This window comes from Fundulus heteroclitus, chromosome 19, assembly GCF_011125445.2.
Source record: "Fundulus heteroclitus isolate FHET01 chromosome 19, MU-UCD_Fhet_4.1, whole genome shotgun sequence".
Classification (NCBI taxonomy): domain Eukaryota; kingdom Metazoa; phylum Chordata; class Actinopteri; order Cyprinodontiformes; family Fundulidae; genus Fundulus; species Fundulus heteroclitus.
In genome coordinates, this window is record NC_046379.1 from 11,266,342 (window position 1) to 11,284,470 (window position 18,129).

The following is an 18,129-nucleotide window of genomic DNA, read 5'->3' on the forward strand; positions in this document are numbered from 1 at the left end:
GAAGACGCATTCAGAATCACAGCAACCCTGTGCTTAAACTAGCATGAAAACAATACAGAGAGAACAGACACTGAAAAATGCCTTTGCATCTCAGCTTCCACATTTGTGCGCTAGGTCTGCTGCAATAACAAGCATTTTTGTTGCAAATGATATGAGTTCATTTTTTGTTTTGGAAAATCAAGGATCTAGAAGACATAACAAGGAAGAAACAAAACTACAGCACAGTACAGCTCTGGTGGTGGAGGAGTGCAAAGCTAAAGTGATTCAGACGCTGAAAGAGGCAGAAAGCAATTAAAGATTATCCCAAACACACATCAAATGTTTGGTGGTGTAAAGGTGAGGCTATCAAACCTCAGGAGACTTTTACTGTCAGGCATGGTGCTGGAAACATCATGCTGAGGGTCTTATTAGGCAAAAAGGTAAAAGAATACCAGAGAATACCAATAAACTCCTAAATCAAGGCTGAAACTTGGACTAAAGCAAGGTATTCCAACAGGACAATGATCTCAAACACAAACAGGGTTAGGTATTGATAAAGTAGGCTCGCAGTAAGCTTCTTGGAAAGCCCCAAGGAGAACCCAATGAAAAATATATAAATAAGGCATGAAGCAATTTAAAGGAACTCTACCATATCCAGTAAGAATTATGCCAGAAGCTTATGGAGGGCTACCTAAAAGCGCTGGATTCTCTACAACCTGATGCAAGTCATTTATTTCCATATTAGTCAGTATGTAAGCATTTGTGCCAGTTTGTATATTTAGACCCTGTGTTGTTCAGAAAACCCTCCAAATAAAATCTAACTTTTCCAACTAAATCTTGCTTTTAAGTATCTATTCAATTTCTAGATTTTATCATCATTCATCGTAAACAGAAAAGTTAATACTGCATTCATGTTCTGATGAAGTGTATGTAAACCTCTGATGTGCACTGTGAATGCATCTTACCTTTATGGTAGAAAAACTTTTTATAGTAGTAGGCTCCCAGGTCCACGTGTTCCACGATGTACTGTTTTCCCTTTTCGCTGACGCCGCTCGGTCCCTCCTTCGGTCCCTCGAGAACCGCTACTCCAGCGTTAGTGCAGTGTGTGCTCAAAGATGTTTCATACAAATGACTTTCTCCCTTCAGGGTCCCCGAGCTACTGCTGCCCGTTCCTCCACCCACAAGTCCGGGGTACCCTGCCCCACCCAGTCCCAGCCGGCGCCACCCGTTCCCATCCGTGCCGATCTCGTTGCGGAAGCAGGGGCAGCTCAGCAGCATTTCGTTGCTCTGCTCGTCGCCGGCGTCCAAGCTTGGGCTGTCTCTGGAGCTGAGCTCTTCTTGGCTGCCGCTGGGGGAGCTGTAAGGCAGGCTGTGGGTGGATGAGAGAGTGGAGGTGGCGGAGGCTACGGCGGCAGCGGACGCCCCGGTGGTGGTGTTTATCCTCTTCCCTGCAGTCTGTCGAAGCTGGGTAATTTCGTTGAGGTCGAAGAGGATGCTCTGAGCGTCGTAGTGGGCGAAGCCTTTCTGACACACCCAGGGTTTAGGAGGGGGGGCTGTGTCCTCCGTCCGACTGTCCTCCACATCAGAACCGGCTCTCGAAGAGTCCAACTCACCTCGTACGCTCTTAAGCTTCCGGAATATAGACTCCCCTCCCGTTTCGGACTTGGTGCGTCTTTTTGGAGGCTTGTCCCTGTCTCTGGGTCTCAGCAGATGTCCGTCAGGGACGTCCTCCTGAAGCTCCTGAAGCTTTATCCCCACATTGAGAATGTCCTCTAGGTTTTCCGGAGCAGGGCTGCGCTGGTCGGCTTTATCCTCTTGATAACCTTTCAGCATTTCAAAAAAGCTGTCCTTAGCTATTCCGTGCTGATCTATTGACGACGTGCTGCCATATTCCCGGTGAAGAGGGGACCATTTAGCTGCTGCCGACGGCGCCCAGTCTTCGCCGCTGTCTCCGCTGCCCTCCATCTCGCTGATGGCCATGTCGCTGTTGCTGCGCTGACGGACGCGCCTCTGTCGTGGGTTTTTGTGTGCAGGACCTCTGTAGTCTCCTGGGGCCAGGTAACGGCCGTCGGGGCTGTAGCTGTTAGGCGGCGCGTGGGTTCGGTTCCTCAGGGAGTTATGGATGTTACGTAGCATAGAGGAGTCCTGAGGGCTCAGAACAGAACCTAACTTAATGTGACCTTTGATAACAGACGGGACGCCGGCTCCAGAGTCTGAGAGCCACTGAGAACCTGGAAGGTCTTTTCTCGGGGGCCAGTCGGCCACCCGAGCCCGGACACCCATTTTAGGCACTCCTGTGGTCACACCGGCGTGGTAGTTGTCTGAGCGGGCCGGCAAAGCCCCTCCATTAACTGGCCGAAGACGCCCGGTGTAAAACTCGTTAGTGGCAGGGATGGAGCCCCCAACCGTACACTCCATTGGTGGGCGCTTCAGGCTGGTCATGACACAAGTGCCAACGGGTTAAAGGCACTTAGCAGACGGGCATGGTTGCTTCTGGGACTGGATGCTACTCGCTGACCTCATGAGCAAATTTGATTGTTGGGATCAACAAGTGAAGAGGCAAGAGAGCTCCTCAGCACTCCAGCTTGCATAATGCCTCCTTAGCTGCTCCAGTGCGGACGCTTGTCATGTTTCCAAGTCCAATCACAGAATCCTGAAAAGATATTGAAACGTATGTTAGGATTGTGCGGAAATATCCTCAGCAGGAAATGACCAAGAGTTTAACTGTATCTGCATTGATGTGCAAAACCTCCCCTGGGATAAAGAAATTAATCCAATATATTCATGAGGAAATTATTCTCACACAGGATTTGTAACAAAGCGGAAATCCTCTTTGTTAAAATTACATCCATGTTAACAAATAAATGCATATATAACATAGCTATGAACAAATATAAAACAGAGAGATATGATTGATTGATTGATTGATTGATTGACAAAAGGAAATCTTTAAGATGCATGTTCTGAAGGATGCCACAAAATTATCTAAAATATGTAGAAGTACGTATCTAAGCCATAAGATGCACACGTGTCTACAGAACAAAATATAAATATGCCATTTCCCCTCAGTGACTACAGATATATAAAAGTTAGAGAAATCTTTCATTTCAGATAAGGCAGTATACTTTTCAAACCAATTTCAGCAAAAGCCTTAAGGGATAAAAATAGAAATGCAGGTTTAAAAGAAGAGTACAACTAAATATACCTTTTCACTGTAAACTATGCAACCATTATAATCCATACAAAGGATTGGTATAACAAGATTTTAGAGCCTTGTATAAGTATTCACACTCATTGTGATTTTTTTGTCACTGATCAACATAAAGTTGTTTATAGTTACAAGGTTGAAGTAAAAATAAAATAAAAACTCTGAGGTTCATTTATATTCTATATCATGGCTCAGGACTTTTCAACTTTTGATATTATCTGGTGAGCATCTTTGTACAGAAGTCCTGCAACAGATTATCAACTGCACTTTGACTGGGCCATTCTAACACATAATGTCATTCGATCTAAACTTTTTCATTGCAGCTCTACCTGTAGGCTTTGGGTCATTGTCCCATCGCACGGTGAATCACCACTACAGATTTTATAACTTCTGACCAGTTTCCCTCCTCCCTGCTGAGCAAAATCCTCTCTACGGCATGATGCAGGTTGGATGCATTACATTTTATTTAGGGATATCAGAATAAAGAGGGCTGAACATAAATGCATACCATATTGTTCTGATGTATATTCGCAAAAAAAAAACCCTGTCTAAACATGCCTCTTTGTCTTTTCACGTTACAATTATGCACTAGCTGATCTATCACTTAAAAGTCAAATGAAACACATCTTGGTAAAATTGAAGAGGGATGAAGTCTTTTCCATATTCTATAAAGAACTTCAATCTATCAAGCAGCAAATGTTGAAGTCCATCAGTTTGAGACTTGAGTGTTCTTAATTTGTTTGCTAAACTACAGTTGCTAAGATCAAACAATCCTATATCAAAAAGCACAGGGGCCCTTAAAAGTCATGTGAAAAATGGGCAGTGATCCTCTGCCTGACAAATCGGGCCAATTTGGCAGTGATACACAGAGTGAGATTAAATCTCTTCCTTACCTGGCAGGCTTTGCCTCTGATCACATTGGCCACTAGCTGTAAGTGCACAGCGAAAGCCCTCCGCTCAGACACTTTCATACTCAAAACATCAGGATCCATAATGTTCAACAAGAAAGAAAAGGGACAGACAAGAAAAACGATGCTCCGCTTTCAGCTTAAGCCTAAAAAAAAAAAAGTTAGAAAATGGATCTTTGAAATAAAAAAAAGAGTAAATGTATTATGCCTGAGAAGAATTGGCACATTTTCACAGGGGAGAAGAGGATTCAGATACGGGTCAAATGCTCCCTAGACGGCACAGCTTGTTTGATGTATCAACAGAGATTTACAAGTCAAGTGAAGACTGCAGGAGAGAGAAATCCCAAAGCTCTGCAGCGTAGACGATTCAGTTTTTAGAGCTACCTCAGACAGAGCATCCTCAGCTGGCCAACACTGAGGTTTTCTGACAAAGCAACTTTACACTATGTTTTCAATTTCCCCTTTACTTTTCTTACTTGTTGTTGCATCAGTCCAACTCAACCCTTTCCATCATTATTACAGTGAAGCTGGCAGCGTGAATTTAGCAGCAAGGGGGGTGATAATGTTGCAGAGTTTTGCATTTTTATAAGCAGCCCTTTAGAAAACTTGCACTGTGGCGATTTATAGATTTTGTGTGAAAAAAAAGTACATTAACTTTAAGCATCTGTAGACATTGATACTTTACAAAACTATGCATAAACCTTCTGGCTCCTTTACTCCGTCCACCTAAACCATCAAGCTAAGCAATAATAGGAGAAGCAGGTAACTCTGGTGGAGCTGCACAGATCCACAGCTCAGGTGGGATAATTTGTGGGCAAGTAAATTGTTGGTCATGCAATCTATAAATACTGGGAAGACTGAAAAAAGGAATGACACCGTTGTAAGAAAGCCACAGAGCATATGGGACACAACAAAAAGTCTTATGCAACCCAAATTAAACCTTTTGAGTTGCAAAATGTTTTGTGTTGTGGAAAAAACACACATTGCACGTCACTCTAGCCAGAACCCATCGTCCCATGGTGAAACATGGCGATGGCAGTATCATGCTGTCGGGACCATTTTCTTAATCAGAGAGAAGGAAGCAGGTCAAAGTTAACGTGAAGTTGGGCAGGGCAAAATAAAAGAAGAAAACCTGGAAGAGGCAGAAATAAAGTCATGAGAATAGACTCTCATCGGGATAAATTTAAGCAATTTTGCAAAGATCAAATTGTTCTCTAGATGTGCAAAGCTGGTGGAGATTAGGGCTGGGCGATATGAACCAAAAATTTTACACTGAATGCTCACATACATTTATCTCAATATGTTTTTCTTTTCATAAAGTAATTATAAAAAGGCATTTCTGATTCAAAGCTTAATCACAAATTTCTCACAGGCACATTTTTTTTTTACAAACAGCTGTAGATAAATATGAAAAATAACATACAGGAATACATAGAAGTATAATTCTAAGGCAACAATATGGTCTCATCTTATATCGCTTTTTTAAAAAATCTTGATATTTGACTATGTGCAGTAAACTATGCATTTGAAGGACTAAGTTAGACTTTCAAATAGGGGTGGACAATATTTCAATATCAATATATATCATAATATATAAAGGTGATATGACATTTCCAATATTTCAATATACATTACAGTCTATAATAACAGCATTTGTCACTGACTAACGTTCTGGGTTTTATGTAATTTCATGTGTTTTATTTTTGTAAAGCAAATATTTCTAAAAGGTTATATTGGAGGAGTTTTATAAACAAGGTAAAATAATTGTCATAAGTTTGTACAGGCATATGTTTTCTTTGCAGTCTTTCTGAGGCTTTTATTTTGTTCACATTGATATTGTAATTATATCGTATCAATCAAAATTAAGAAATATATCGTAATATACGTTTTGGCGTGTGGATAGGAGACATTTCAAAATGGATTAAAATTTGGCCACCAAGTCTCTTTTAATACCGAATTAGTAAAATTTTGTTGCTGTATAATCATTTAATTTCATTATTATGACATTTATGTCCATTAAGAGTTTATAAACTCGGACCCATCGGGGTATATCCTTATATAAGTCTATTTAGACAGGATTCTTGGCCTGTGTAGGTAAATGTATGAATGAGAGACACACTGTAAAGTATATCTGCATAATGGGGTTAATCTTTGATTGCTTGGTCCCACTGACATGCAGTGGGGTAAAAGGGAAGGAACCAATGCTCCTGGAGAGGAAAATAAAACTGAAAACTAGCAGAAAGCAAAAGACAGAAACAAACGATCCACTCTACACAAGGGCTTTTGTTCCAACTTATCCCGCCAGCCTCATCTGTTTAAGGTATTTTTCTTCACAGGTTTTATAGAACATCCCCAGACTGCTTATCACTGTTGACTGGATTCATTCAGATTCCTCTAATTGAGACTTTAACCTTTTGGCTCAAACCCGACTTATGACTGTTTATAAGTCGGGTTTGAGCGATACACACAGCCTGATGTGTATTGCTCAGAACGCCTCCCAGCATCTTGTGACATAACACACACAAATTACAGGGGAAAGACAGACAGGACAGATGAATCACATCATGAATCAGAAACATGAACATAGTAAATCATGAGTAAAATACTTCTTTAAGCCGGGGTCCAACAGTGGGAAATGTTTTTTGCTGAGCTGGCTGGCCTGCTTGTTGTCCCTTGGATAAAGGGCAACAAGCTGCAGTTGAAAGAGTCTTCATCCTGGGGTTTTCAAACAGAGAAGGAACGAGATTTCCCAGCACACTGGGCAAGTGTTACCAAAGCTTTGACAAAAGATTCAAGGGATTGCCCTACAGGCTTGTAATTACCGTGTGCTTGAATGGGATAAGGGGCTGTTTGCCTGACACTATTGGCTTTCAAACAGGCACCCAACCATTTAGGCCAGTGGCTGTCCCTGGCTCCTAATCTTTCTCCCCTCCGAGGGCCGCCTGGGCTGTCGGGCAGCAGACACAAAGGTCCCTCTGTGCTGGCTCGGGCAAAACGGGGGCCCCATTCCAACACACTGAAGTCTTTGAAAATTGCTTGGCACGGGAGCCTCGCATCAGCGGTGTACATGGGGCTGGCCAGAAAGACCAGATGAATTAAAAGCTTGGTGAAGTGGTGAGCAAAGCCTGAACCAGATTAAGTTCAAGATAAAATAAAGTTCAAAAAGCAGGAAATAGACATGGGCCGGTATGAGATTCTCACAATATGATAATATGGAGTAAAAATACCAGTTTAACAATATTTAAGCAAAATTGTTAAAGGCGTATAACACGACTTGCTATTATTTTAAAAAAAGGAAAGCAGCAATTATAATGCAATATTCTCAACAATACAATTTTGTTATTTTAATTTAGACATGTAGCTCCCTCTAAGTGCTCTTTTTGTGATTCTGCTTTTTATAGAGCAACAAGTATAGCATCTGATATTAGCTTCTTAATTAGTCAGGCAATCTGCTCTAGTAGAGCCTTTTTTAGCTGCTTAACAGAAACTACACTTGTATCTTTCTAATTTTACAATAGCAATACAGAAGGGTGGCACTTCTTACTGTTTACACACAACTTTCCGTGTTTTTTGTGACTGGAAATTTTTCCAAACAGTCAAATTGATCTTTTTTTTTTTTTTTTTTTGCAACCAAAATTATAATAGACTTCTTTCAACCAGTTGAGCTGCAGTGCACAGCAACAGCTGGTTGAGGAGCACTGGCCATCATTCATCCTGGGGTAATTGATCTAGGAGAGAAACCCTGACAACGGTCTTCCCAGTGACATTGTCCAGACAGCACAGAAGGATGATACAGTCCAACCAGTAAGTCCTTGAGTCTACCTGGGGTCTCCTCCCAGAAGGACCTGGCCAAAAAAAACTTAAAAGGGAATCACCCACAAGAAATCCTGATCAGATGCCTTAACCACCAAAGCTGACTCAAAATAATCGAGCTCCTTACTCTGTCTCCAAGGCTGAGCTCAGCCAGTGTGCGAAGGAAACTTTGTATCCAGGATCTTGTTCTTTCGGGATGATCCATATCTCATGACCATAGGGGAGGGCTGTAACATAGATTGACTAGTAAATCCGAAGCCTTGCTTTTGGGCTCAGATTTTTCTTCATCACGAAACGCCGGAGCCGTGCAAAGCTTGTACAGACAAGGCATCAATCAGTCTATCTATCCACAGTTCCACTGGAGCGTCACGTGTGAACAAGCCATCAAGATATTTTACCTCCTCCACTTATAACAGAGACTATAAGAGGGGGAACATTTCACACAACAATCCTTCTCTGGCATCTTGTTAAAAGAATCTTATACCGTACAGTATGACCCAAAATACTGATCGTTTTGAAACTGTCACTTCTCAAACCTCGGTATACCTTGAGGACTGTAATCAAACCACGCATAGTAGGAAAATGTGAAGGGTCAAGGATAAGGCAAGGCAAAGCAAGGCAAGTTTATTTATATAGCACAATTCAGTACAGAGACAATGCAAAGTGCTTTACATGATTAAATTATAGGAATAAAAGCAAGTAGGGATAGAATGTAGAAACAAAAAAAAGAACATTTAAAAACAGTAAAACAGTTTAACTCAGACAAACACGTAAAATGACCAGCTGTCATCTGGTTACACACACACACACACTCTTTTTTGCAACATAATAACATGTAGGCGCATAATGAGAAATCAAGTGACTCCTACAAAAACCCATTTCCCAATTACACAGGGAGTGTTGGGAAGCAAGAAGTAAACTAAAGTTTACCATAGAGACCCACAAGCACAGCATAATCTCAACCATTTACAACTCCCTCAATCTGTCTGACTTTACTCACTATGTTGTCTGGTTTCTCATCCAGTTCGTATATTTGGCAGCAAACTAACCACTTGCCTGCTTATTCTATTGAGCAAACCTGAAAAGCAAACACCCCGAGGGGATGTTCGCAGACAAACGACACAAGCAGCACCCGACCGCAAGTCGGAATCCTGGAATTGCACCGATTTCAGCGGAGGAAGTTATGAATACTTGAGCGAGAGGAGAAGTGGGGCATGTTTGGGCAATAAGTGCAGCACTGACTATCACACTTTTATATGAATGCACAACAGAGTTCTGATCTATGCACGACCAGCTGGAATAAGGTGAGTGTAATACAGGATATGTGGAATGGTTTAAAAACCAACAGAGCGTTACGATTTTATGGTGCAAATTGTCCTGTGATGTGCTGCTGCTTTTGCTGCTCGGCCCCATCTCTGGGCCTCTCTCTGTCTCTGCAGCACAGCTCAGTAAGTAGTGGGCAGAGCTAACTACTGGCAAGGCAAATTTCACTCACTGGCTTTACATGAGGAGACAGTTCTGGAGGAGTGCCAGTGCATATTCATTGCCATCATATCCAGCAGAGTATTCTTCCCCTCCTTTTATCTAGAAACCCCTCCGCCGGGGTTTAACGTGGGAGAGAGGGGGGGGGGGGGGAATAAACACTTCAAACACTTCACAGTCGAGTGAGTGACGGAAAACCTGCAAAACTATTTCTAATTATCTGGGTGGACAACTGGTTCGCTCTTAGTGGCTTTGTCAAAATTCAAGAGGGTCTATTAGCTCGTATAAAAGCGAACTGCACGGTGAGCAGCTTAGGTGGTCCCTTTATGTAAGAACCACAATTTCTCCATTCTAATGACTGATGACAAGCTGTCAGAACAAACCACTGAAGAAAGTCTGCAGCCATATGTCTTACTTGGACAACTTTCTGCTCTGTAAAAACACTGAGTAACAACAAACACTGAGCCTGGGCTGATTTAGATCAAGATATGCCCTCATCGGCTTAAGAAAGTTGCATTTAAGGGAAGCATTAGGAGGAGAAGCTGTGTGCCGCTGCCTGCAGAGGAATGTAAAAAATTCCAACGAGCTGGCTGTCGAACTGCACCAGTTTGACGGTGCGGTTAAAAACTGGAAGTCAGCTTTAGGCTGCACTTTCCCTTTGCCTGACACCGACTCCTAAGACTCCATTAGAGACATTATACTGCTGTACAAAGACGGGCACATGCTGAGACAAAAGGCCAAGACAAAGTTCAGAGCACCAAACTATATAACACAACATCAACAGAAAAAGACACTCATGGAAATAATCCCTGCTAACTGATGACAGATAACCTGTTTTATTCTCAAACAGCATTTACTGTTCTTTCCAAGAGGCTGAGGGAACCTTTTCTCAAAAATAGAGAAACAAAGCAAAAAATCTAACCTGACTCTTGCCAGATGGATGTAGTTCCACTGAGCTCCACACGGATCCACACATCCTTCTGGAATGGCTGCCATAGACCAATTCATTGTTATTGTTTTGATCCTGGTTTTTTGCGCATGCGCGCCGGACTGGTAGACAAAAGGTGAACACACTGGCGGAGGGAAACAAAGGACACGAGGATTTCTCGACGTATTTTTCTTCTTTAGATAACGTATCACAAGATCGTTATAAGAGTAAGTTGATGGTTGATGGTATCAGATTGCCAGATTCATACAGCAAAAGCCCGAAGGGATGGAGCGAGTCTGTGAAATGCTGGCCAAGTGTTCCGTACTTATACATAAATACATATACAGCTACCTTATCAACAAGCCAGGCCAGTACACACAAGAGAGCATGAAAGGCATGAAATCACTGGACGGCTACAATTATTTCATATCGGGACATGTTCAGACATGTTTGGGTAACATACGAAAGCGGAGTCGGACACAGACAGCGCCTCAGCAAAGAGGAAGACCCGCCAAGTTTTGTGTGGGGGGGCCGTATCCATGTGTTTTTTCCCTGCCATTCACTATATGCACGCGCGAAAGCAACAACAAAAAACCCTGTGTTAACGTCAAATAAAATGCAAGCATATCGAGTTAGCTTTTTTTCTCGCCAAGATAGCGCTGCGGGAAACCCTGACGTATGTTATGACGAAACGAACGTTTACGTCTTGACTTAAGTATATATTCTTATTTTTATTTACATAATTATTTAAGTAGAACAATGACTAGTGCAAAATTAAGTTGTATTTACCGGAGATGAAGTGCAGACTGCAAATTCTGTCGTGGTATGACGGCTCCCACAGTCAATAGCGTACCGCGCACGTGACGTCACCGTCTCAAGAGCAATGCCCCTTTTGCCGCTTTGGTAGGGCATACAGGTAGAGAGCGCCCGTAGCAACCAGCAGAAACAGCGATATGACCGACTTTACAGCCGTTAAACTTTCGCAAGACGATGTCCCAGGCGCACGGATTACTGGTCGAACTGTCGAAGAACACACCAACCTTCAGCTCAAATGATGGCTTGAGAGTCGAGGGCTTAAAAAGACCGGAAAACGGGCCGAGTTGATGGAATGGTAAGCTTTGTTTTTTTTTTTTTCTGCGCGCCGTTCATGGCGTCATCTGCCGTTTTTTTTTGTTTGTAATCACCGTCCAGGGATCAGTATATGTTTAATGTTTGGCTTATTTGAAATGTTTTTTAATAAGCTATCCTGGTAGCAGGGTATCAAGTTAGCGCCTGCTACCATGATAGCCTATATGCTATCATGGTAGCAGGCGCTTCATTATTAACATGTCGGCCACCAAAATACTCTTACCTGTTCACTACTTGATGTCGCTGGAATTGGGTCAGGATGTTCTTCGGTTGGGCCCTTTCCTCCGATAAAATGCTTGCTACATATGTAGGCCGACCGCACCGGTGTATCCAGCGCACACATTTCTCCTTGGCAGTCTTGAAGAAAACATCCTTCATATGCGGCCGATCAGCGTACCTCGAGTCGCTGTTGCACGTTCCATAGCAACAATGTTTAAAAACCATGGTCTTAGACTTGGAAAAAGCAGTCGTTTTACGAGTAAAACCAAGGGTAACGCACGTTTCTTTTACAGCAAAATAGCGGCGGACTATGCAAGTTTGCCCTACTGCGTACCACGTGATGTGACGTTACGTTTCTAAAAATAGCTTGCTCGCAGTACGCTATTGGGAGTGTCTGCCTGCGCTCTTTTCATTGAAATTATCCATTTCTTTCTTCTTTCTTCGTCCTTCGGTAAACGAAAAAAACGTACATCCGACGATTTGGAATGCCTCTGTGTGCAACCAGGAGCACAACAAGTCGTAGACATTGTTTAGATTCCAAAAATAAACTAAGTAAAAGCATGCTCTAAATCACCCGTTTTGTCACGGTGGTAGGCGAGAACAGTACTGTTTTTGCCTTCCAGCATGACGCGGATGTAGCGCGGACATAGCTCATGACGTCACGCGTGAACTGGTCTATTGGGAGGGATTTCAATACCATATAAAATAGACGAGCCAATGAGGATCGCCGGGTGGGATTTTCGTAGATATGACGTATCAGAGAAGCGGCTATTTGAATTCAGACAACCATGGCAGCTCGCAGCGAGGATGCGAGCCGCCATGCTGTGCCCGGCAAAAGCTGACCCAGGAAATGTCCCAGATTTCAGTTTATCAGGATGGAGTAGAAAAGATTCACGCAGCAAGAGGTATTTACCCGGTCCTGCCGCTGTCCCGATGTACCAGAAGAGCTGAGCCAAACACATCTTTCCCCGCCCCGTCGGCGTTGCAGATCGGGCAAAACAAACCAACAGAAACTCTGTGCCCGCCCGCTTAGCAAAATCAGAGACGTACCGGGTTTTGATTAGAGAAATCTGGTGACCTGGTAACATTGATGTTCTATTTCATCAGTGTTGTCCAATCTACTCAATATTAATTATTTAAAAGAACACCAGAGAATGGCTTTGAAGGCTTTTGTTAGTGGAAAGGATGGTTTCGGTTTCGATGTGAGCGGTTGAAGTAGCACGTCGGTAAAGATGACGGACAAGTGGTTTATCCAATCATATGCAAAGATTTTTGATAAGGCTCCCCCTTCTGAAATACATCTCCAATGGAGCAATCCCAGATGGATGTTTGGAGCTCTGCGGAATGAAATCCACCTGGCAAAAGTCAGGTAACAAAAAGTCTGACCGGAATCAAAAGTATCACAGCCCAGCTCGTAAGGGTGTAAAATAAGAAGCTTTTCATTAAGTAAACTTAAGTTAAGGGGAAATAAATCATTAATCAAGAATAACAAAAGTAGTGCATGTGAGTATCAATAGATCAGTTGTGTCGGGTGTAAATGTTTATAGAACAGTGATTGTGCAATGTTGTATGGTGAAACAAATATATCCAAACAAGCAAAGATATAACCAAATCAGACCAAACCAAATACCTGGACTGCCTGCTATGGGGAGAGCAAGGACAGCCTCTGGTATTAGGAGCAGACAGGGAACATTGGTCCCAGGTGTTCCCAATCACCTGCAGACTCCAAATCACTTCGCCTGACAGACAGAGCGGCAAATATTAAGGCAGGCAAAGACAGGAGTTGTCACAGACGGTAGGGCTGGACGATATAGAAAAAAATCTTATCGATAAAAAAAAATGCATATTGATCGATATCGATAATTATTGAAAATATTTAAAACCATATTTTATGTGCAGCTCTGCCTGGACATTTTATGATATTGCTAAATGATTTAATTTTAATAAAGAACACAAACACAGAATTCCAAATAAATCTTTATTTAACCAACTTTTTTAACCATAACAGAATTTTTTTTAAAGAAAAATAACTTAAGAGACCTGAGCTATGTTATTAAATGATGACAAAGAATAAACTAAAGTGACCAGTAAAATGACCAAAATAAATATATCAAATAAATAAAATAGCCTATTTAGGTGGGAATAGTACACTAGTTACTTCTCAGGTTTCATAATTGAGAGGCTGACGCAGGGCTGAGGTCTGAGGTTGTGGCGTGTAAGGACACAGACTGCAGCTCCTTTTGCCCTGATTCTCTGCATTAGTTGCACAATTTAGGGAGCGCTGTTAGAGAAAAATTTGCGTCCCGGAACTTTATATCACGGATCAAGAGTGGCGAGTAGTTGTTTGAAGCCAGGTTTTTCAACTGCAGACAACAGCAGCATGTCCATCACTATGAAGCACGTTACTGCATGCGTGATGTCCTTATGCCGCTTGGATGCTTTTTCGTTTTATCACAAAGAAGGGAGCCCAGTTTAGCTGCTATACCTGCTTTGTTTTGGAAGAACTTCCAGAAGATGACGCGGTGTCGCGCGGGGCTGCACAGCTCGCGCTGCTGCGGGTGTGAGCGGCTGAGCGACTTACGTGATGAAACAAGTTGGTTACGTTACCAGACTTTGTTTTTACCTTTTTTCCTTGCAAGTTTTACAAATCAATGTGGTTTATTTCTGTCAGGCTGCCGAACTAGTAAAACCCCGTTTTGGGACCGTTTCCTCCGCCGCTCCTTGCTGCGACATATTCACATGCTCTGTTTTGTGGTTTGAGAGGGCGGCGCTTTGTGACGGCGTGCCTGGGTCCGCGATTACGATTGGTCGAGAGGAAGTAGTGACTGTAGCATCAACTAATATGATAGGCTGAAAGGAAGGAAGGAAAACTCTCTATCGAACTTTTATCAACCCTATTTTTTCCTATCGCTCCATATGTCTATGGATCGATATATATTGTTATTGAATTATCGTCCAGCCCTAACAGACGGTATTGATCTTGACCAGCAACTTAAACATCTGACCCTTTTCTATCAATGAAAGCATCATGCCTAAGAGCTACCAGGTCATGTCAACCATGACACTCTTTGGTGTGGAAGTTGTTACTAAGAAAGGAAGGATCAAAGTTGATTATTATTACTGGCAGTGAGGTATCTAAAAGAAGAAGTTTGGAGTCTGCTGTTCTGAACATTTCTCTTCTTATATATATATTTATGGATATTTAAAGAAAATTGCTATCTGCCACAGGACTTGAATTCATGCCCATCTTGGAAAAGTTTCCTTATGTTGAAGAGAAAGAGTAGATAAACCCATATATGACCACAGGACACTCTTTTTTTTAAAAAAACACTGTTAACTATAGTCCTTAAAGAGATATTCAAAGCACCTAAAATAAAATCTGTATTGGCAGGTTACAAATAACAACAACCACACATTTCTGGTCAGTAAATCTCCATCAAAATATTTTTCTTCGATGCTAGACTAGACTTGTCAGTTGAAGTCTCCATTTGGGTTGCATAATGTTAGAAAAACATGTAAATGAGATGTCATTCCTACAACTCTATAAGTTATAATAAACCAACATGACTGACTCTTCTTTTACTTCATCAAAAGGGCCTCGACACTTGTTGTGAGCCTACGATCTTGGCCACTGGTAATACACATCAAGTTTGAACACATAGTGTTTAAAGTAAGGCTGCGCAGTTTCACAAGTTTAACAATATCGTAATCACAGATTGCAACATGCATATCGCAAAGAACCGCCTGGAGTACAATAAGTGTTAGCTAATCATTTAAACAGATATTAACGCTTTTTTTTAATGTTTTTTTCTCAAGCTATTATCATTATTACATTTACCAATATTATTGCATATTGGAACTTTTCCTAATATGGTGCAGCCCCAGTTTAAAAGTCTAACAGGCCAAAAATATTATTAGCATGCAGAGTTTGAATGCAGTGCACTTGAAATAAAATATTGAATATATAATTGCATCCAAATCGGCATTGGCGATTGAAATATTGCATGCTTTGATACTGCCATAATGATTACAATTCAGTATATTTTGCAACTCTGGTCTGATCTCATCCCAAACTGAAATGGTACGCTGTAAACTGACACAGAATAGCTTAATTCACCAAACATCAATGTTGCTTTCAAATGCAAAACATCTCCCCTCTACCTTCTTACAACTTGTAACACAAGACATTTGGAAACACAATAATAACTAATTTTCTAATGGATTATCACACTACTGGATGAAAGTGACAAATGTCATAGAGTTCATGACTTTAATAATCTTATTTGTACAGCCTGTTATGGAAATACCCTATCTTTCATTTGTAATATTGCATTAAAAAATGTTAGTGTTCTTTAATAGATTTCAAGTAAATGCCTTTTAGCCATATTAATAGCAGTACGGTAAATTATTATATTACAAGTTGGACTTTAACTTTAAATATAGGATTAAAAAGAAGATTATTATCTTTAATTGCAATGGTTCATATTGTCAAATAAAAATTCACAATCACTACAGCTGTTGTGCTGAACTCTCTTTTGTTTAAAGCTTTTTTTATTAAGAGGACTTTCCCCATTTTCCATCATAGCATTCAATTTGATCTTAAGGGCAGATTTTTTAAATGAATTTGGTCCAATTATGCAAAAATCAGCAAAGTGTTTAGTATCCATACGTTACAATCTCTTGCAATACAAACTGCCAAAATAAAGGCCATTTCTAGGGCTGATGTAAAAACTGTACCCGTCCAGAGGGCTGCAGAAGCTATGGAGATGAATAAGCTTACGTAAACAATAGATATAACGCACAGAACACACTATTAGTACTTTTAGATTTTTTCCTAATGAGTTGTCTTCATTTTCCACTGTTTACATCTGAATGATAAACCAAAGAGAGGTAAAGAAAAAATACATTCTTACTAAACACATCTGTGTGCACATGCCCTCAGACCGCACAGGCAGACCCAGAAGCGAGTGGCAACAACAGAACGGCACCATATTTGCTCTGGGATTGCTATTATCAGTCAACAAGATTCCTTTGTTGATTCACACAACCCTGTTGCTGAGAAAAACAAAGAGCGGTCTTGACTTGTGTTGCCTACGCTCACAAAGATAAAAATCAAACGGTGATGTTCCCCCCACTTCTTCGTAACGATGCATTTGTTTAAGAGCTAAGTTGTTGCATCTCATCCTGCTCACAGCTAAATATATATAGTAGGTTGAGGAGTCAAGCTTCTACTAAATTATGTTTCATTAAGATATTTGCATCATCTCTAGTATCTAATCCAGTGACGTTATCAGTAAGTGGTCATGTGGAAAGTATTTTCTGGTATGAAACCAGGGCAGAGATTATTCCTGAAAGAATTCTGATGTGCTTGTTCGGACAGGGATAAACCTTGCTTTGACATTCCATCATGAAATGAAAACAAATCCATTTGCTTGTGTTCTTGGTTTTCTATCTCAGCTTCTCTTAAATACAAATTGTGGCTAAAATAAAACGTGCATGCAAACAAATAAAAAAAGCAAAATATGAATTATATTTTTAAAGCGATTTGTTGGTGTAGGCCAGTGATGCTAACGTCTGTATCCCCCACCATAAGACACTAGCAGCCAGTTCACCTTTACACCTGTACGGTTCTTACTTTACTACTGCAAATCAAAATCTTTAAGTCATGTTTGTTTTTCTAAGTTAGTTGTCTCGTGAGCATACAGTGGGAACAGAGATGAAACCCTTGTCTCTCTGGTTGCATTGCATGTAGGGGAATAAAGATTAACCCTCCACTATGTCGCTGCTTACTTCCAATGAAAATCTTAGTTGCTCTTAATTGTTCTGATGATTGTCATCAAATACAGTCACAGATCCATTCTGACCGGTGTTCAGACATTTTCTCATTGTAGTCATAGGCCAAATATGCAAGTGGATTATTAGCAGGTTTACTGTTTGGTAGCTTTAATAGATGTTATATGTGTGGGTGGGACTATAAAACTATTTCAAACAATAAAACTATTACCCAACAAACACAGCAATAAAGCTCAAAGTTCATCTAGCCAGCGGCAAGTCTAACATGATTCTAGTCAGTCGGTAATTAATGTGCAAACCGTTTGTCACACAGAGTGATTCAAACGTAGTCATGCCTGGAACCTTTTCATTTTTTGCCACGTCATATCCCCAAATCTGAGCGTATTTTATAGAGATTTTAAGAGACCGGAGAACATAAAGTAGTACATAATAGTTCATTGGGAAATGGAAGGAAAGGGACAATTGGTTTTATTCAGTGTTTCCAACCCCGACCCTCTCTGACTTTGCAGAAACTCCTTCTGCAGCAATTAGAGCTCCAAGCATTTTTGAGTATGTCCCCACCAATGTTTTTCTTTTTTTTTACATCTGGAGAGTGAATTTTTTTCCCCAACCTTCTTTGCATATAACTGAAGTTCAGTAACATTGAATGGAGAGAGTCTGTGAGCATCAAT

General features: G+C 41.2%; 1 protein-coding gene across 2 annotated transcripts in view; it reads right to left on the minus strand.

The window, feature by feature from the left end:
- LOC118567082 (signal-induced proliferation-associated 1-like protein 1) overlaps positions 1-18,129 on the minus strand; it is a 53,595-nt gene that overhangs the window by 20,772 nt on the left and 14,694 nt on the right. For both annotated transcript variants that reach the window (XM_036151170.1, XM_036151171.1), the window contains one exon: positions 945-2,632. In XM_036151170.1, coding sequence (XP_036007063.1) covers positions 945-2,421 — 1,477 coding nt within the window. In that variant the 5' untranslated portion in view covers positions 2,422-2,632. The remainder of the gene's footprint in view (positions 1-944; positions 2,633-18,129) is intronic.